Below are 17,556 nucleotides of genomic sequence, written 5' to 3' on the forward strand. Positions count from 1 at the left end.
ATGGGGGTAGGTGATAAATGTAATGTAAAATATCCTAGGGGCTGAAACTTAAAACTTAAGTTGGGCTGATTTTGTTGTAGTAAGGCCAGTGTCTGAAACCCTGTTGTGAATGGGTCTCGTAAGATACTCTGGAATGGAGCAAAAAGTGGGGGGGATGCAGCAGGTGTACATGAAAAATGTGAATTAAACTGCATGACTCCATGCAAAAAATGTGGGAAATGGGTTCTGGAAACACACACAAGTTAATGTAATAATGCTGCAGTATTATTTTGAGATCAGTGGGTTACAGTTCATTTTTTGGATGGGTAGGCTGAAAGAACCCACACTGGCCTAGATTCTTATCTCAGTTATATCTTTTCTGTAGTTATTCCAGATTCACTCTGATGTATATGAGATCAGAGTCTGTCCCTTTGATGCTCTGATTTATTTAACACAGTTAGCAGGTATGCAAACCGTGGTAGGAAAATACAGCCAATAAATTAGTGTAAATCACAGTGGAAGAGGGTTGGATGTGTTCTCCCAAAAGAAAGACACTAAGTCGCGGCCACTAAGGACTGGATCCTACACAGCATAGAGCATTATGTATACATGCACTTGGTCACTAGGGATAAGCAGGATATAGAGTGCAGTGGAACCTGATCTGCTTTATGGTCTGATCAATGCTCATTGGAGTCAATGGGGACCTTTGTTACTGCATGGCTGCCAGGTTACGATGCGTAGGAGGAGAAAAACCAAAAGAAGAAAGTACATGATTAAGCTTCCCATTTGCATGTTCAGGATTGTGTTTCAGTCCATAACTCCTCAGACACCTCCATTCTGTGCCCATACCCTGCCTCTTTTTTATCCTGTATTCTTGGGTGTAAGGGAGAGGGAAGAGAAGGTTGTTGAGGGTTCTTTTCAGTCAATGTGGAGATCTATATGAGGGTGAAATCCTGTCCTCATTGCAATCACTGGGAGTTTTGCCATTGACTTCAGGATTTTATGCCTAGTGCTTAACTTTACTTACTTACATTCACACATAGCCTCTGCTAACAAAAGCAAAGTAAAATTACTTCATCCAACTGTATACATAGAAATTGTTTCAGCACATCATAATTTCTGATGGCCAAAATAGTACATTAACATTTCTATAACAGGAGTTTATGATGTACGATCTAGAAGGAGACAAGTGGCGCAGTTAAAAATTAGTGAGCAAACTTGAAAGTTGGTGTAAATCAACAAAACGAGGGAAAAAAAATACAAAATAACTTACGTGGGGCACTCCTGAAAGCATCTGCCTTCATGTAGGTAGAGTGGCCGGTGTGGCTGAGACTGGCACTTCATGCAGTGCCTGGGGTCAGAGCAGTTTTCACAGTCATCTGTGCAATTCTCACACTTCCAACTTTTCAAGTCGCCAAAAGTCCCTCGAGGGCATGTATGTACACAGGTCTCAGAGAGAAGAAATCTCCCTAGCAATACACGCACCCCAATTAAATGACACAGTTGAGAAGGCTTAAAAAAATAACTCTGGGATCTTGTTTGTGGTGGCCATACCTGCAATAGCGTATTGGTGGGTTTCTTCTTTTAAAAATGGAACCTTAACTTTGCATTTCCTGCAAATCCAAAATTTAGGGTTTTTTCCCCCCATCTTTTTAAAAACTGCAACATTCGTTTAAGCCATTTTCCCAAAAGGCCACTCTCATGGCCAACTGTCATTCAGAGATTTTAAGGCCAGAAGGGAGCATGATGATCATCCAGGCTAACATCTTGAATAACATATAATTTTACCCAATAATTCCTGGATTAAGCCCTTAACTTGAGTGGGTGAGGAATCAGACCCCTTGATAAGTTTGTCCAATGGCTAATTACCTTTGCTGCTAAAAATAAATGGTTTATTCACAGTGTGAATGTATCAAGTTTCAGCCTTTAGTCACTGGATCTTGTTATACCTTTATCTGCTAGATTAAGCAACCCTCTACTATCCATTAACCAAAATATTCCAAATATATATGGGAATATATAATGTACCGAAGTACCTAACCAACTACAAACTCTTCCCAAAAAAGCTGAATGGCACTTACCTTTTGAACATGAAGTGCAAACATTGTCAGCTCCATCACAGGTCCTACATGAAGAATCACATCGTTGGAACTGGTTTTTTGAGTCTGGGTAGGAAGAGAGAAAAATACTGCTGTTTACACTGTTTAGTCTTCGTAGGGACTGGATCACCATTGGCACTTTTAGGAGGACAAGTAGGCAGGACACCTTCATTCAGTCTGTGAACTTTCCTATTTGCTTTTTCTACGTAGATTTACTCAGAGCTATTTTAAAAAACCTAACTATTTACAGCCATAAAAGTCTAATGTTATATTCCTTGAAATTAGACAGTTGACAATTTAATTCAATCACATATTCTTGGCTGATCAGTAAAGGGTTAGTGTAGAAAAATAAAACACAAAGGGCACCCTCAAATCCAGTTTGGCATTGTTCTAGAGTGTTTATTGCAAGTGCTGAGGATATTTTAGCTTGTTATTGGTAATTTCAGGTTGGTGGTATGGATGGACATTGAATTTAAACCACAAATAGGTAAATGCAGACTCATTTTATCTGGGGGAGAGGGGAGGAATATATGGTTAGAGGGCTGCTTCTGAATGAATAATTTGTATTATGCTTTCATGCTAGTTGGTTACATTCTTTCCCTAACACATTTTAGGAGTTCCTTGGAAGTGAATTAAGAATATGAAGGAGAAGAAGGGAGTGCCTGAAAAGAGATGTATTTACCATGTATCAATCATCTCTCAATTCTCCCCATTGGGAAGAATCCTTCATGTTCCTCTTATGGAATCTTTTTATCTGCAAATTTACACTTCACACTCTCAGTGGGAAATTTGGGGTAATGTTTGTATAGACTGCTCGGCTGGTGGTGAGAGCAATAGGAGACCTGGGTTTAATTCCCCCCTCTGCTGGATGTTTGAACTTGGGTTACATACATTGCAGAAGAGCACCTTAGCTCCTGGGGCAGTCTGGCTCTCTCCTATTGAAACAGTTCCATTGGGTAGAAATAATGATGTAGTGATTGGCGCGAGGGATCAACCTTGGCTCTCCCACTGCCTAGGGGAGTACTGTAACCAGAAGGCTATAGAGTCACTCACCCTGAGAGTCTCCTTCTGTCTCAATGACTAGTCAAGTATTTGAGACAAAGTGGAACAGCTTCAACAGGAGAGAATGAGAAACCTTTGCTCCAGGGATTAGAGACCTTCCAGCTAATGTAAATGTTCCCAAGTTCAATTCCCTCTGCCCATGACTAATTCATTATTTAGACACAGTGGAACACTTTCAACAGGACAAAAAGAAAAGGAGTACTTGTGGCACGTTAGAGACTAACAAATTCATTAGAGCATAAGCTTTCGTGAGCTACAGCTCACTTCATCGGATGCATCCGATGAAGTGAGCTGTAGCTCACGAAAGCTTGTGCTCTAATGAATTTGTTAGTCTCTAAGGTGCCACAAGTACTCCTTTTCTTTTTGCAAATACAGACTAACACGGCTGCTACTCTGAAACCTGTTTCAACAGGACAGATTGAGAAAGTCCTTCTCCAGAGTATCCCATAGCTGAGTGATAGGGCACCTTTTTGTAATACTAGGAGATCCAAGTGCAACTCCCTTCTCTAAATCAAGCAGAGAGGGTGATTGAACCTGAGGCCTCCTACATATATTTACTGGACATCTCTGACTTCTTAGGCTTTAGCTGTCAGCACCTGGAGCTGGGACTGCGCGCCCCTGCCCTGCAGCTGCAGCCAGGACCGGGTGCCTCCCTCGCAGATTCTCAGGGCCGTGGACATGCCCCCATGGCTGTGGTTAGAGCCAGGACTATGTGCCCCTGTGCTGCAGCTGCAGCTGGTTCTGGAGCCGGTGCTTTATGCCCTCCCTGTGACTGCGGCCACTGGAGCTGGGGCTGTCGCCCGCCCCCGCCCATGGCAGGGGGACTTGGCCTGTCAGTCCCCACCCCAGGGGCTTCAGCTGTCATTCCTTCTCCCTGCCCCCCCACAGCCCTACCCACCCTCGTTATTTTTAATAAAGTCAGATACAGGTCATGGGAAAGTTAAAAAAATTCACAGGAGTCTGTGACCTATCTGTGAGTTTTACTAAAAATAACCCTGACAAAATCTTAACCTTAATTATGAGATAAGGAAACAAGGAGGGATAGATCAGTTCTTCTTATATCCTTTATAATCTTAAACACTAGATTAAATCCTTTCTAAATTTTCTTCTTTCTAGTTTTAATAGTCTTAGTTTTTTTATCATACCTCTCACCAGCCTCCTTGTAGTTATCCAGATTTATTCCTTCTTAGCAACAGCAAAGGTATGGTGCCCGAAACAGAGCTCAGTACTATGTACCATCAGCAAACACTGTATTGTTTTCTATCCCTATCCCTAGCTCTCCTCCCAGGTTGGCTGGGAGAGTGTTAACTATCTCCCCGTGAGTAGAGGAAAGCCCACAGCTGTATGCCTTTAGTGCATGCACTGTCAGAGTAGTAGGGCTGGATCAGCTGTGATGGATTAAGCCACTCTCCCAACCCTATAAGAGAACTGGATTGTAACACACTGAAACTAGCTAGTCAGGGGTAGGTAAATCTTTTGTAGGGTGGGTATGGGGAAAGCTTTTTTGATTCAAATGTTAGCTTCATAGAGTTCATTTTAGTTAGGTTTATATAGAGTCTAGGATTCAGGAAGCCTTACTATATAATCTTGAAAGGCAATGTTTGTTTCTTTGAGCTAGGCTCTGAAAAGCTGGGTTTGGCAGTCAGCAGGACTTCAAGATCCTTGGTTACTGAGCTTACACTTATCCAGGGTTACCTTGGTCTTGTCTCACACCCAAGCAGCTCTGTGTTTGTTTTTGTGCTACACACGGGGGCAGATGTTCCACTGGGCTGTTTATGATCATTCCTTTTCTCTGAGGGGCCTGCAATTTCAGTACCCATTACCATCTATGAAATTCTAACTTTTAACAGTATATATTATTGTACACTTATCCAAGTTGTCAGATTGCCCAACATACTTAAAAGCCATCTGGAGTCTCTCTCAACTGTCTGGATGTTACTAATCAAAACAACTTAAAGAAATTTGCAAACTTCTCTCTAGTTTCCCTAATCATTAAGACTATAGTGGCCTTGATGGACCTCTAAGAACCTCACTAGTGACCCCTCTTCATTTTGAGGAGCAGAAATTCCCTACAACTGGTTTTTTATAAGACTTTGCCCCTTCTGTTCATAGTTATTCACTTTCTTAATGTTTTAATGTGGACTTGAACAAGCCCTTTTCAGAATACCAAGTAAAATGTGTTTATTGGGCCATGTTTGTTTAGTTTCGTTGTTTACTCTGAAAATGTTAGGTATGATTTTCTTACATGAATTGATCCTATTGGGTTATATTTTTTCAGGCTTTTTATTCTCCTATCCTTAAATATACTGTATCATTTTCTCTTATACTGAGGTGAGACCCACCTCTCATTTCTCTTGGTTCCTTCTTTTTAAAGTAAGCCCCACATTAGCCATACTGTGAAGAATTGTTGATATATTCCGTAGCCATGTTGTTAACTAAGAATGTTTCTCACTTTATTTGTCTCAGAAACCTCACGTGAACTGAATACCATCTGTTTCTGGAATCTATTGCATTTGCATTTCTAAGGTCATTCTATCTCTCCTTTTTTAGCCCTTTCAATCTTTCTCAAGGCTACAATGATTTCCCACAGAAATTGTCTGAAATTTTCTTGAATCAAGATGGAATACAAAATGTTACGTAACTTCTCAGCAGTCACATGTGCACTGATGTCTTTTATATTTTATTTCCTTTGAAATCCTCTCTGTAGACAGGGCAAACTGTTAAGTGTTGTCATTTAATACCAGTTATGAAGATAAAAAAGGAAAACAGAAACATAACTGTAGTAGCAACTTCCAAGATTATGGGGCCCTAATCCTGATTGAGAATTTGGGGCAATATAAATAATAAATAGCAATTAGATAAGGCTAAGATAATGCTTTTTCTTGGCAACATTTGTGATAATCATTCTTTGCAATACATTACAGTCTCCACCAGAGGGGAATATGCACAAGCAGTTAAGCTTTTATGATATTTTGCCTGGGACATAGAAGAAAATTTCTATAATGCAGTCACTCTAAGTATTTATTTCTGACTGGAAAGTTATGAGCTAAACATTCAACTTGAGGGTTCTCTTCCTAGCACCAATATGAAAAGTTTGCAATTAATTGGGCCTGTTTGAATTCTGAATTGAGTTCTCCCAGCTTCAAAACTGCCATTTATTTTAATAGTAGCAGTTGGATCCTCATTTTGAAAAAACAAAGTAGTCTGGGTGATGCCCTAAATATCCTTCAAAACGAGTAAATATACTGCAAAAGATTTTGTGGTAGACCCACAGCACCTGCCATGATGGGACCAATGTTTTTTTACATAGAACTGTCTTGAAAAGTTGTCAAGAAAATGTGCTAGCCTAGGGATAAAATGTATTTATTGGCCTTTGCTCTGATGATAATGAGAAACCAGATGGCCAGTTCTGCCACACAGTAATATTTTACTTGTCACTGACCCATTACTTACTCGTTCTGGGCATGTGGGCAAGTAGAATTCTTCTGTAAGGAAGTGGTAGAATTAGTTAGATAGATATTTAGTGGAGGAGTTGTATCTTTGAAGTAAAAAGGCTGATGAGACTACAAAAAAGAATTGCAAGCTCTGGCTGTTAGCCTTGCATTCTGACCCTACTGTACCCCTCAATAGTTATGTTAGACCAAGCAGTAAATGAGACCAGCTCATGGCTGCTTGGCCAGCTGTTACCTGTATCTGGAGGATTCCTTCTTGTGCTCTGGAATTTAAGCTTTCATTTAAAAATTGAAATCTCAAGTCCTTATGGTTGCAAAGGAAACATTAAATATGTGAGCCAGATGTCCATTATTGCAATGACGTTTGCTAATTCAGCAGAGAAGCCTGAAATAATAGGTCAGTCAGAGAGAAGCGTGGACTGCCCTTATTCATATATATGGAATGTTTACTCTGAAGATTATTGATGATGATGTTTACTACTTCACTGCTGGTTTAAAAAAATGCAAAAAAAAAACAACCTTTTTCAGACCTTCAGAGCTTGGATGATTTTGCAGAAACTAAAATGTCACACATGTAAGCTTCCATTAAGGCCAAAATCTGCCCCAATACCATGTTAATTCTTGTTTCCTTCATCAGTAAAGCCAAGCAATTTATAAATATTTTCAGCTTCACTCCCCATTGCAGAAACTAAGGAATTGACTTGTACTTTTTCCACTTTCTGAGTTAAGCTTTATGGCAGTTTGGAATATGTGGTGGCATTCCAACCATTCAGGCCACTCCATGAGCTTATCAAACTGAAAGTTTTCTGAAGGTCTGAACTTTGGTTTTCTTCCTTTCTTATTTATGCTAGTTCAAAATGTGTCAGTCTACCTCTGACAACAGGACATGGGACAATGATAAACAATCACAGTAAGGATTGATTTCTTTTAACACTGAACAAGGAAGTTTGTTCTAAGGAAAATAACAGTGGGCGGTATCCTGACCACTTTGGAATACTGAAGTCAAGTGTCCCTAAAGTTACGTTTTATCTTTCTCGTGCTTCTACTTAAGATTTCCCTTTACAATCATCTATTACAGAGGTAAAGAAAAAGTACACCTATCCTTAAAGATATTCAATGTAATCTTTCACACTGAGTGAAAGTAAATTTTGAAGCTCCTTGAATGCCGGCTCACTTGCTTTCAAGAATGCAGGATAAATGGGTATGTCTGAAGAGAGATTGGTTTAAATGCATTCAAATTAGCTACTTAGCTGTATGGTAGAGCTCTATATGGGATTATATTTAGTCCTGCTCCTGCTATTATGGCAGTGGGACCCCAGTCCTGCTGCAGGGCTCTCCGGTCCATTCTTTGGTCTTTCTCATGTGGCTAGGGAGCCACAGCAGAGTTCTCATTAATGCATGGTCAGTTTCCCTATGATACCTGACCTGCTCATTAGTTTTTTACCTTGTGCTTATGCACACAACAATCCTTCACACCTATGCAGTGTAGGATCAAGTGATTGTATTCACATTTATAAAAGCCACCTATGGACTCATACATTTGTTTTCTCTGTTTGAGGACCACATTTATTTATTTATTCTCATATATAGAGAGAAGGGATTTAAATAGTTAATTTGTTCCAGTTCATGATATCAAACTGGCTGCCCACCCACATTTGTAATTACTCTCCTTTGCTTCCTAATTGAAAATATAGCAGCTTCTGCTAAAGAAAACCTGATTTTTTGGTGTGAATTTTTTTTTTGTAAACCCAAAGTCAAAAACATGCAATACATTGCTACAGTGATGAACATAGAAGGAGCTGCGCTGCCAGGATTGTAACCATGTGTACATTACTTTTAGAAGGTGACCTGTGTGGTCTGTATGCTGTGTAGTAAGGATGTGATTTGAATGAGAGCCAGTTTCTTCCAAGGGGGAAACTTCATCCAAGGGGGATGCTTCCCCTTCATCCAAGGGGGATGCTGTTTAGTTTGTTAGCTTTTATTCTGTTTGTGGCACTGGCCTTGCAAAAATGATACTGCCTTGAATAAAAATACATAAAATAGACCACATATCTCAAAAAGCTAATTACAATTAAATAGACATGATAAAACATAATGAAAACAATATACAGAGGTAATAAAATACTAGAACCTATCCCATCTCAAAGACTTATGAGAATTATAAATTCAAGGGTACTAGTAGGTTAGGTGAGAAGTAAGTCACAACCCCCAGTAACCATTAATTCCCAAGCCGGTTATCACATAACAGCCACAAGATTAATTTAACGAATGAATGCCTTGAATAAAAAATCTGCATGCAACTCCAATGGGGATGATGAAAAATATGTATAGGTTAGTGAATAAGTGTTGCCTGCCTCTGACAGAGTTACATTTCACATATGGATGCTATTTAAAAAAGTCCCCTACCTCCTTCTGTGGTGCTAAATCCTCCTCTGTAGATGTCATAAAATTTTCCATCTTTCTCCTCCTCTCCCCCTTATTCCATATTCTCATCTCTCTGCCTTATCCATTAGTCCCTATCCCCTCACTAGTCTCACATCTTTCCAGATACACCACAAAATGCACACCTAGAGCCAGATCCTTAGTTGGTGTAAATCAACATAGCTACATTGAAGTTAATGTACCTATAAAGAATTGTACGAGCTGGCATGTAATTCCTATAATCCTCTAATTTCTGAATATTTTGTTTTCTCTCCATCAACCCTCTGTTAACATGTTATATTTTTTAATTCTTGTTGTTTAATATGGTATTTAGAGAAAGAAAAAGTGCAGAGATACATGCAGCTGGTGTAAGGCTTCTAGAACACTTCCCAGTGGCTTCTTTTTGGATGCTACTTCCATTCTGTGTTACAATGTGTGATATGAGCTGTACTGGCTATACTTACCTCACATAATTAATGACTAATTTTGTTTTGAAATGATTTGCATGTGAAGAGGCATTCACTCCATGTTGAATCTGTAACAGAAACATTTCCTTTGCACCTCTCAAAAGAATACGGTAGGCTACACTGTATGACTGAGGAGCATACAAACTCAGGGTGTGGTATTTCCAGTGAACTGGCAAAATTAAGACCCGATTTTAGCTTGCAAAATGTCTAGTCCAGTTGATAGGGTGTGTGTAATCACTTGGTGAATCAAGCCTACACTAGTATGTCTCCTGGCTCCCAAAGTCATTTCATCATCTGGTACACCAGATAAAATACAGATGTTTTGAGCTACAAACAGAGAGCTCAACCATTTTTTTCCCTTGGCTTGCCTTTCCTGTTAAATGTCTGGAAGCCATACAAGCTCTGTTTCCTTATTTCAGGCCTTGATATGATTTATTAACAAATTCCCAGTTTGGAATTGAATTGTTAGCCCACCAGAGTACCCACAAAAAAAGTATAATTTTAGAAAGTTTTATATACACACTGTCTTAGTCTTTGGTCTGTGTGCTCATGAAAATTCATGATTCTGGTCTTTCATTTATTCTCACACAAGAAATGGAAGTGAAGGTTAGACATACAAAAAATGTATACTCTACACCCAGAAAGCGATTTTGATCCTGACCTAGCTACATCAATCTCTCAAAATGTAAATAAATTCTGCCTTCCCATTGACTTATCTCTTAGCATGCTCTGGTATGCTGCCCTTTAACTTGTTTGTCTAGGAGCCAAACTGAGACAACAGGTTTTTGTCTCATGAGACTCAAATGGTTGGTTATGAACCAACTTGTCCAATATGAATGGTCAGGTCAATTCAGTTACAAAATCCACTGTAACATTTTCAACTACATTGTCTGGATCCATGTGCTCAGACATAGTCCAGCAGAGATGAAGGTAATGGCATTGTTATTTGTGAGCTGAGTTCAAGGTCCAACACACCTCAGCCACAACCCTGCTTGCGTTCACTTTAGCATACTTTTTAATAGAGAAAGATTAAGAAGCTTTTTCAAAGGCACTCGTGGTAGTTATTGAATTAAGTTATGGGGGTTTGGGGATTTTGCCTAGATTGCCACCCTAATGAACATGACACAGCTAGCTGTGTATTTTGTTTGGTTATAGCAGGGAGTGGGAATGAAGTGCCTTGAGGTTTTTATTCTGCCACTGACTCACTGTGTGACCTGGGACATGTTATTTTACCTGTAGCTCAGTCCTGAATGAATGGGAATCAAATGGAAATATTACTTACTTGCCTTGGTGAAACAAAACGAGATCCTCAGATGAGACAAAATTCCTGTGTCATTATTTATTCATAGTTATAGATAATTGTAACCAGAAGAAAGCATCTAGATGCCAAATAAAAGCAAATTCAGGGCCTCTACTTATATCGCTTTTGCAGATAAGAAATATGCTTCTGTTGGGCACAACACCTCTGAATGGATAGGAAGTACATTTGTTTGGAAACATTAGACAATAATTAGAGATGAGCTATTAGTGGGAACATTTTCTTGTTGCTGCCAACACCACCTGGCAGAAGGATTATATAGATGTTAGTTAATGGCAAAGCCATGTAGATCTCAGGACAGCCATTCTTGTATTTGCTCTTTTAAATCCATATAAATACATTTGAATCAAAAGCAAATTTTCATTTGACTATATTTGTGACTCTCATGTTCACTTTCAATGAGCATCTGAGCACTTGAGCTTTACTAATTTGAATGCTTACACAGGATGAAATTCACATTCATTCAGAGGGTTAGTAGCAGGCCTATGCTTCATTGAAGTCCTACTTAGTTCCTGGTGTGGGACTTACACCGTGCAGAGGACTTGTGCTGGGCCTCTGCACGGCAGTGAATTTAATTTTAAAAAGCCTATTTTAAAGCTTGTATACAAATATTCACAAAAAGCGAATTCATAAAATTCACAAGTAGCGCTGCTTTGATTTGATGCATAAATCATGCAAACTGGGAATAAAACAATCCCAACAAGTACATAGTGAAAATTACCAATAGTCACTAGGAATTGTTCATTAATCATCTACAAATTAAGAATTATTTGTTGAAGAAATATGTAAATAATTTTACAATGAACAAATGTGAAAGTACTATGATCTGTTTGCAGGTAGTTCATGAAAACAAAAAAGATACAAAATGGTGTATTTGCGACAAATCATTTGCTCTGCTCCAGTAATTATGATAATACTCATCAATAGCATTTTGCATTTCAAAATGTTTCACAGACATTAACTAATAACTTGCCATGATCTTGTGGGAGTAAAAATATTATCTCCATTGTAAAAATGGGGAATCCAAGATAGAGAGAGTTGAAGTGACTTTGGGCAGTCACAGATGAAGCTAATGGCAGAGCCATGGCTAGAATTCAAGAACTCCAGCTCCAAATCCTGTGTTCTGTCCATTAGATCATTACGGTTATTCTTAACTTTGAGGATCCATTAAATTACTTACAATATACTCTGTACTTCATTCAAAGTGAAATTCAACCCTGATCATGGAGCCAACACAAGGCTTCAAAAATAGGGCCTAAACTGGATTTAAATTGTGCATAAGCCTTAGACTCTCTGCTGAAGGGTGAATTCCACCCTCTGTGACCAGATTTATACTCATAGTCCGTATGATTCCTTAACTTCACAGTCTATTTAGGATTAGTCTAAAACTGAGGTAGTTTTATCCAACCTATAGGACCTTGGAAACAAGGGTTGGATGCCTTTCTAAACATTTCTAAACAAATAAAGGGATCAAAGGATCTAGCAACATACCATTCCAGAATTTCCCCTCCACTACCATGTTTTTTGGATTCACACACTTCCCGTGGAGTAGCTGTAAATTCTGTTTGCAGCTGGTGCAGTCATCAAAGTTGAACCCGTTACATGTTGCACAGGTCCTATGGCACTCTTCACATTCTGCAAAGTCCTCGTCACTGTAGAAACCAGCTCTGCAGTCATTCACCACATTCCCCATCTACAACATAGAGAGTGCCTTTAAGTCATAGTATCGCTCACACATATCAAAAACCACAAGATGAAGAAACGCTTTATACACCTATCCATTCTGGGTGTTGTGAGGAACAGGCAACATTAACAATACTGTGTGCTTGAGGATTATTAGTGAAGTTTAATCTCTAGTCTTCTTTATGCCGCGTCCAACCCCCGTTGGAAAATTCAGGGATACATTTTGACAGATTGTGTGTGGTTTCAGTCATATGATTCGTATTAAAGCCAATTGGGAATGAACACTTAAAGTCAATTGGGAATCCTGCAGCTGAGACCCATCACAGCTCCAAAATTGTATTCTTTAGATTCAGCCCCTGAGATTAGATTTGAATATTTTGAAATAATCCTGGCTACTGAGATTGGGGAAGGTATATATCCCTGATCTCTCTCTGAGGCAATTTAAGAAACACAAACAGAACAGTAGAATAGTGTGAAATTTTTGTTGTGCCTCCCGCTCACCCCAGCCCCTGGTTTTAAACCTTTATTGCAAACTTTACACTCAGCCATGTCCTTATTAGAAAAACTTCACAAATCTTTCAAGCCATTCTCTACCAAGGTTTAAGTAGAGCTGAGTTTATCTCAAAATACTAACACTCACTATCTTATAAAAGTTCAGATCTAGATCTGAATTTCGTGATTGAACCCTAAGATCCAAATCTAGACCCAAGATTTGATTAATTTAAGATTCCAGCAAATGTGGGGCCAATATTGAGTGAACTGGGTTGATTCAGATCTTCAGCTACCACAGTGAAGGAGCTTGGATACCATGGTGATGTTCGGCAGTGTAAACACTAAAATAGTTAAGATAGATTCAGGGCTAATTTCAGCAAATCTAAGGTTCCTTGCAAAGCCCAAAATTGAATTTGACTTCCTTCCAATGCCCACAATCAGGTAGGGAGCAACAGGTCTTGGGTTTGGAATTGAACATACAAATGGTAATATATAGGTTTGCAGAGGGAGACAGGAGAAAAGTTGATAGAGCTTTCAAATTAAACAGGAGAAGGAGGAGCTTACAATGTACACCGGCAATGGTAACCTTGAGGCAACCTTGGTCTCTCATTTATCACGACAGAGCTTTCTGTCAGCATGAAGCTGTGCTCCATAGCACCCAGAATTGGAAGGGTGAGTCTGCCATATGTTGGGGACTACTTGTAGCTCAGGTTTGGCAATATTGTCTGAATTAGACCTGGTTGCTTTATAGTTTTATGAGGAATTCTTAGTTTTGTGTGAGTTTGATATGAAATTTAGTGGTTTTAACTGGATTTTGCTCAGACAATTTGAGGTTTATTTGTTCAGACCTGAAAGTCAAAGTTAAACTAGAATGTGCAAAGCCACACAAATTAAAAGCAAAGAAAAGGTTTGCTTGACTCTCTGTTGAACTAAAACCACCTCATTTCACATAGCTCTATCAAATAGAAATCTTTTCCTATACGTGCTCAAAGAGAGGGGATTGAAGCCAAACACTTGTTAAAAATAAAAATCCCGGTTGGAATTCATCGTCAACATTTTGGGACTTTTGAACCAAAACATCCCTTGTATTACACAAAGGGCCTGTTTCTACAAGGTGTCCTCAATTCATAATGACGTCGATAGAGGATGCTCAGGAACCTCAGAGAATTAGGTCCAAATTTTGGCTTTTAGTGCAAGGCTCCCAAATCCTTTTTGAGACTTCATATATATGTTACCTGTTACTTTGCTTACCTAAGAGATAAAAGCCTTTTTTTACACCAGTAGCACTCATTGTTGTCACAGCTATTGCAGTTTTCATCACATTCTATACACTGAACAGTACTCTCATCATTGTTAGGTGTTCTCAGGGCAGTTCTTATAGCAATGCTGCGTATACCTAGTGACAGAACATTCTTAGTAAATTTAATAAGTCTGTGTGAGGTCATGGAATTCATTTTTGTAAGTGTGGTAAACAGGCATAATCCTAAGCAGATGTAATACAGTTACTCACAACTTAAATAGCTACCTAGTCCAACACTACTCTACAAGCCAGAGTATATTGTTAATATTATGGTTCTCAAATATACACATAAAGTTTGATTTTAAAAAAATAATGCATACATTGTGTGCCTAATTTGTACATTTATTGCAGTTGTTTGATAATGACCATCTGAACATTCGTAACACCATATTTGTACACACAGTCAAGTATGTGTATACACAGTTTCATAGATCCACAGATTTTAAAGCCAGAAGAGACCATTGTGATCATCTAATCTGACTTCCTGCATAATAGAGGCCATAGGACTTTCTTGAATTAATTCCTGTTTCAAGTCCAATAGCTGCTGTTGAAATACAGCATGTCTTTTAGAAAAGGTCCAATCTTGATTTTAAAATTTCCAGTGATCCAGTATCCAGTACCTTTGTTAAGTTGTTTCAATGGTTACTTAACCTTACTGTTAAAAATGTGTGTCTTATTCTAATCTGAGGATGTCTAGCTTCAACTTCTAGCCATTGGATCTTGTTATACTTTTGCTAGATTGAAGAGCCTTCTATCATCAAATTTCTGTTTCTTATGTAGGTACTTATAGTCAGAGGTCAAATAAATTCTTAACCTTCTCTTTGGTAGAATAAATCAATTGAGCTCCTAGAGTCTATCACTATAAGGCATGTATTCTAATCTTTTAATCATTCTTGTGGGTCTTCTCTGAATCCTCTCCAATTTTTCAACCCCCTTCCTGAATTGTGGTCACCAGAACTGGACACAGTATTTCAGCAGTGCCAAACACATAGGTAATATAACCTCTCTAATCCTACTCAATATTCCTCAGCTTATACGTGTAAGGATCACATTATCCCTTTAATCTCAGTGTTGCACTGGGAGCTCATGTTCAGCTCATTATCCACCATGGCCCCCCAAGTCTTTTTCAGAGTCACTCCTTCCCCAGATAGAGTCCCCCTTTTCTGTAGGCATGGCCCACATTCTTTGTTCCTAGATGTATGCCTTACATTTGGCCATATTGAAACACACATTATTTGATTGCATCCAGTTTAACAAGTGATCCAGAACACTCTGTATCAGTGACCTGTCCTCTTCATCATTTACTCCAATCTTTGTGTCACTTGCAAACTTTATCAGTGATGATTTCATTTTCTCCAAGTCATTGATAAAATATTAAATACATGTAGGGCCCAGAACGGATCTTTTCTGAAGTCCCTCTAGAAACGTACGCTCAATGACGATTCCTTGTTTACAATTACATTTTGAGACCTATCAGCCAGTTTTTAAATCTTAGATATTACTTAATCTACAGCATGAATGTTGAAGAATTGTAATATGTCTTTCTAACTATAACATTAAATTAATTACAACCTACAAATACTTATTACTGGGCCCTGTAGATAGTGGAAATCAGGTGGAGCATATATGGGGATTAATCTTGGAATTTGCCAACTGGTAAATTTCCAGGATCCAGGTACCGGAAAGACAAAGACTTCCTCAACACAGATGTGAGACTGGATACTTGCCATTTTCAATAAAGTAAGGCTTTCCCCCAAGAAGGTAAACAGGTAGGGCTATTGTTTGTTATGCCACTGGCTGCTGATCTCAATATCTTGACAGCATTAGCGTGCTAGATCTGTTTATTGCCATCACTGAATATCAGATGTCAGGCATGAACCTGCTCCCTTTAGGGATTTTGCCATTGACTTAGGTAGGAGCAGAAAAAGACTAAAACAACCTGATTCTGCTGGTGATAAATTTCCTCAACACTTGTTATGGTCAGCGGGAGATAAGGCCAAGGTCTTAAGTATCTCAAATGATAATGTTTGCTTTAGGGTTTGAGGGAGTCTCCCCACACCTATCTTTCCCCCCCTTTTTAAGGTTCTTCTCCACCACCCTTCTTGTTCAAGCAGCAACTAGAAGCTAACTGATATAGAATAACCATCAGTACCTTTGGGGAGCATTGTTTTGGTTCAGAAAATGTAATGACACTAAAAGAGTTGAACTTACATATAGTAATTGTGGACGCATGCTGTGCATATTCTTGGGTCATCTGGAATTAAAAAACAAAATGATATAAATGGTACTCTAGTTTGAAAAACAAAATGCTATATGTGGCGAAGTTTAAAATACATTATTTTCTGACATTGCCAGTTATGGGAGATGGGCCTGAACTGGAATCATCAGATCTGAATCCCCTTCAGTTTTTGAAGTAATTTTCTTCCCAAATCAGATTCTGGCCTAAATTTTGAAGTGACTAGTGATTTGGGGCACTCAACTTAAGAACCCTTAAAGGGGCCAGCTTTTCATAAAACACTGAGCACCCATCTTCTGAAAATCAGGGACCTTCAAAGGGTCTTAAAATGGGGCACCAAAAAGTTTAGAGACCTCATAATCAATAGTCAATGTTCAAAATGTGCTTCCAGCCTAATTCTAGTTACTATAAAGGGAAATTCTCATCATGACATTTTAAAAAGCAATCTTTTTAACAAATATGAATAAGCACTGAAACTTGCAAACCATGATTTGCATGAATACATATCTGCAGACTCATGCAAATCAGGTTGGCACACATACATTTGTGCCCAAGTTCTTTGGGGTTAGAAGAATGTCTGTACAAGACTGCAAACACTATTTTGTGGTGAATGCTTCTGATACATTGGTCAGATAGAATTACTACTGGAACATGAACATTCTCTGCTGTTTGCAATTGGTGCAGCAGAGAACACACACAACAAGGTGTCATTATTCCCTGTCTTGTTTCAAACCAGCCAGGGCTCCAGTTGGAGTCCCAAAGGGACTGTCTACCAGCTGGAGTTTGCCTGAGTGCAGTGTGCACCAGTCACATTCCCTCCCTACTCCTAACACACCAACTATGTCCTGGCCATGGTGTAGAAGCTGGCATATTTGGCTCTACACTCACTGGGGACTCTCCCACACAAAGCGAATCCTCACCTGGGTAGTTGCAGCTGGTTTTGATGCCCTTTGCCTTACATAAGCAACCTACTGGTAGCTGTGAATGGGCTGGAGAATTTGGAACACTAAACTTTCAGCATTTTAAAACAAGAAATACAAATATTGT

The 17,556-nt window shown here is 39.0% G+C and overlaps 1 protein-coding gene across 1 annotated transcript in view; it reads right to left on the minus strand.

Annotated features, from left to right (window-relative positions):
- The window catches only part of PCSK5 (proprotein convertase subtilisin/kexin type 5), a 308,999-nt gene that overhangs the window by 14,234 nt on the left and 277,209 nt on the right, over window positions 1-17,556 (minus strand). Inside the window, 8 exon segments of the mRNA XM_038401751.2 lie at window positions 1,253-1,448; window positions 2,061-2,144; window positions 12,290-12,479; window positions 12,481-12,491; window positions 14,225-14,246; window positions 14,248-14,328; window positions 14,330-14,369; window positions 16,485-16,527. Of these exon segments, the coding sequence (XP_038257679.1) occupies window positions 1,253-1,448; window positions 2,061-2,144; window positions 12,290-12,479; window positions 12,481-12,491; window positions 14,225-14,246; window positions 14,248-14,328; window positions 14,330-14,369; window positions 16,485-16,527 (667 nt within the window).

The sequence above is a fragment of the Dermochelys coriacea genome, chromosome 5, assembly GCF_009764565.3.
Source record: "Dermochelys coriacea isolate rDerCor1 chromosome 5, rDerCor1.pri.v4, whole genome shotgun sequence".
Classification (NCBI taxonomy): Eukaryota; Metazoa; Chordata; order Testudines; family Dermochelyidae; genus Dermochelys; species Dermochelys coriacea.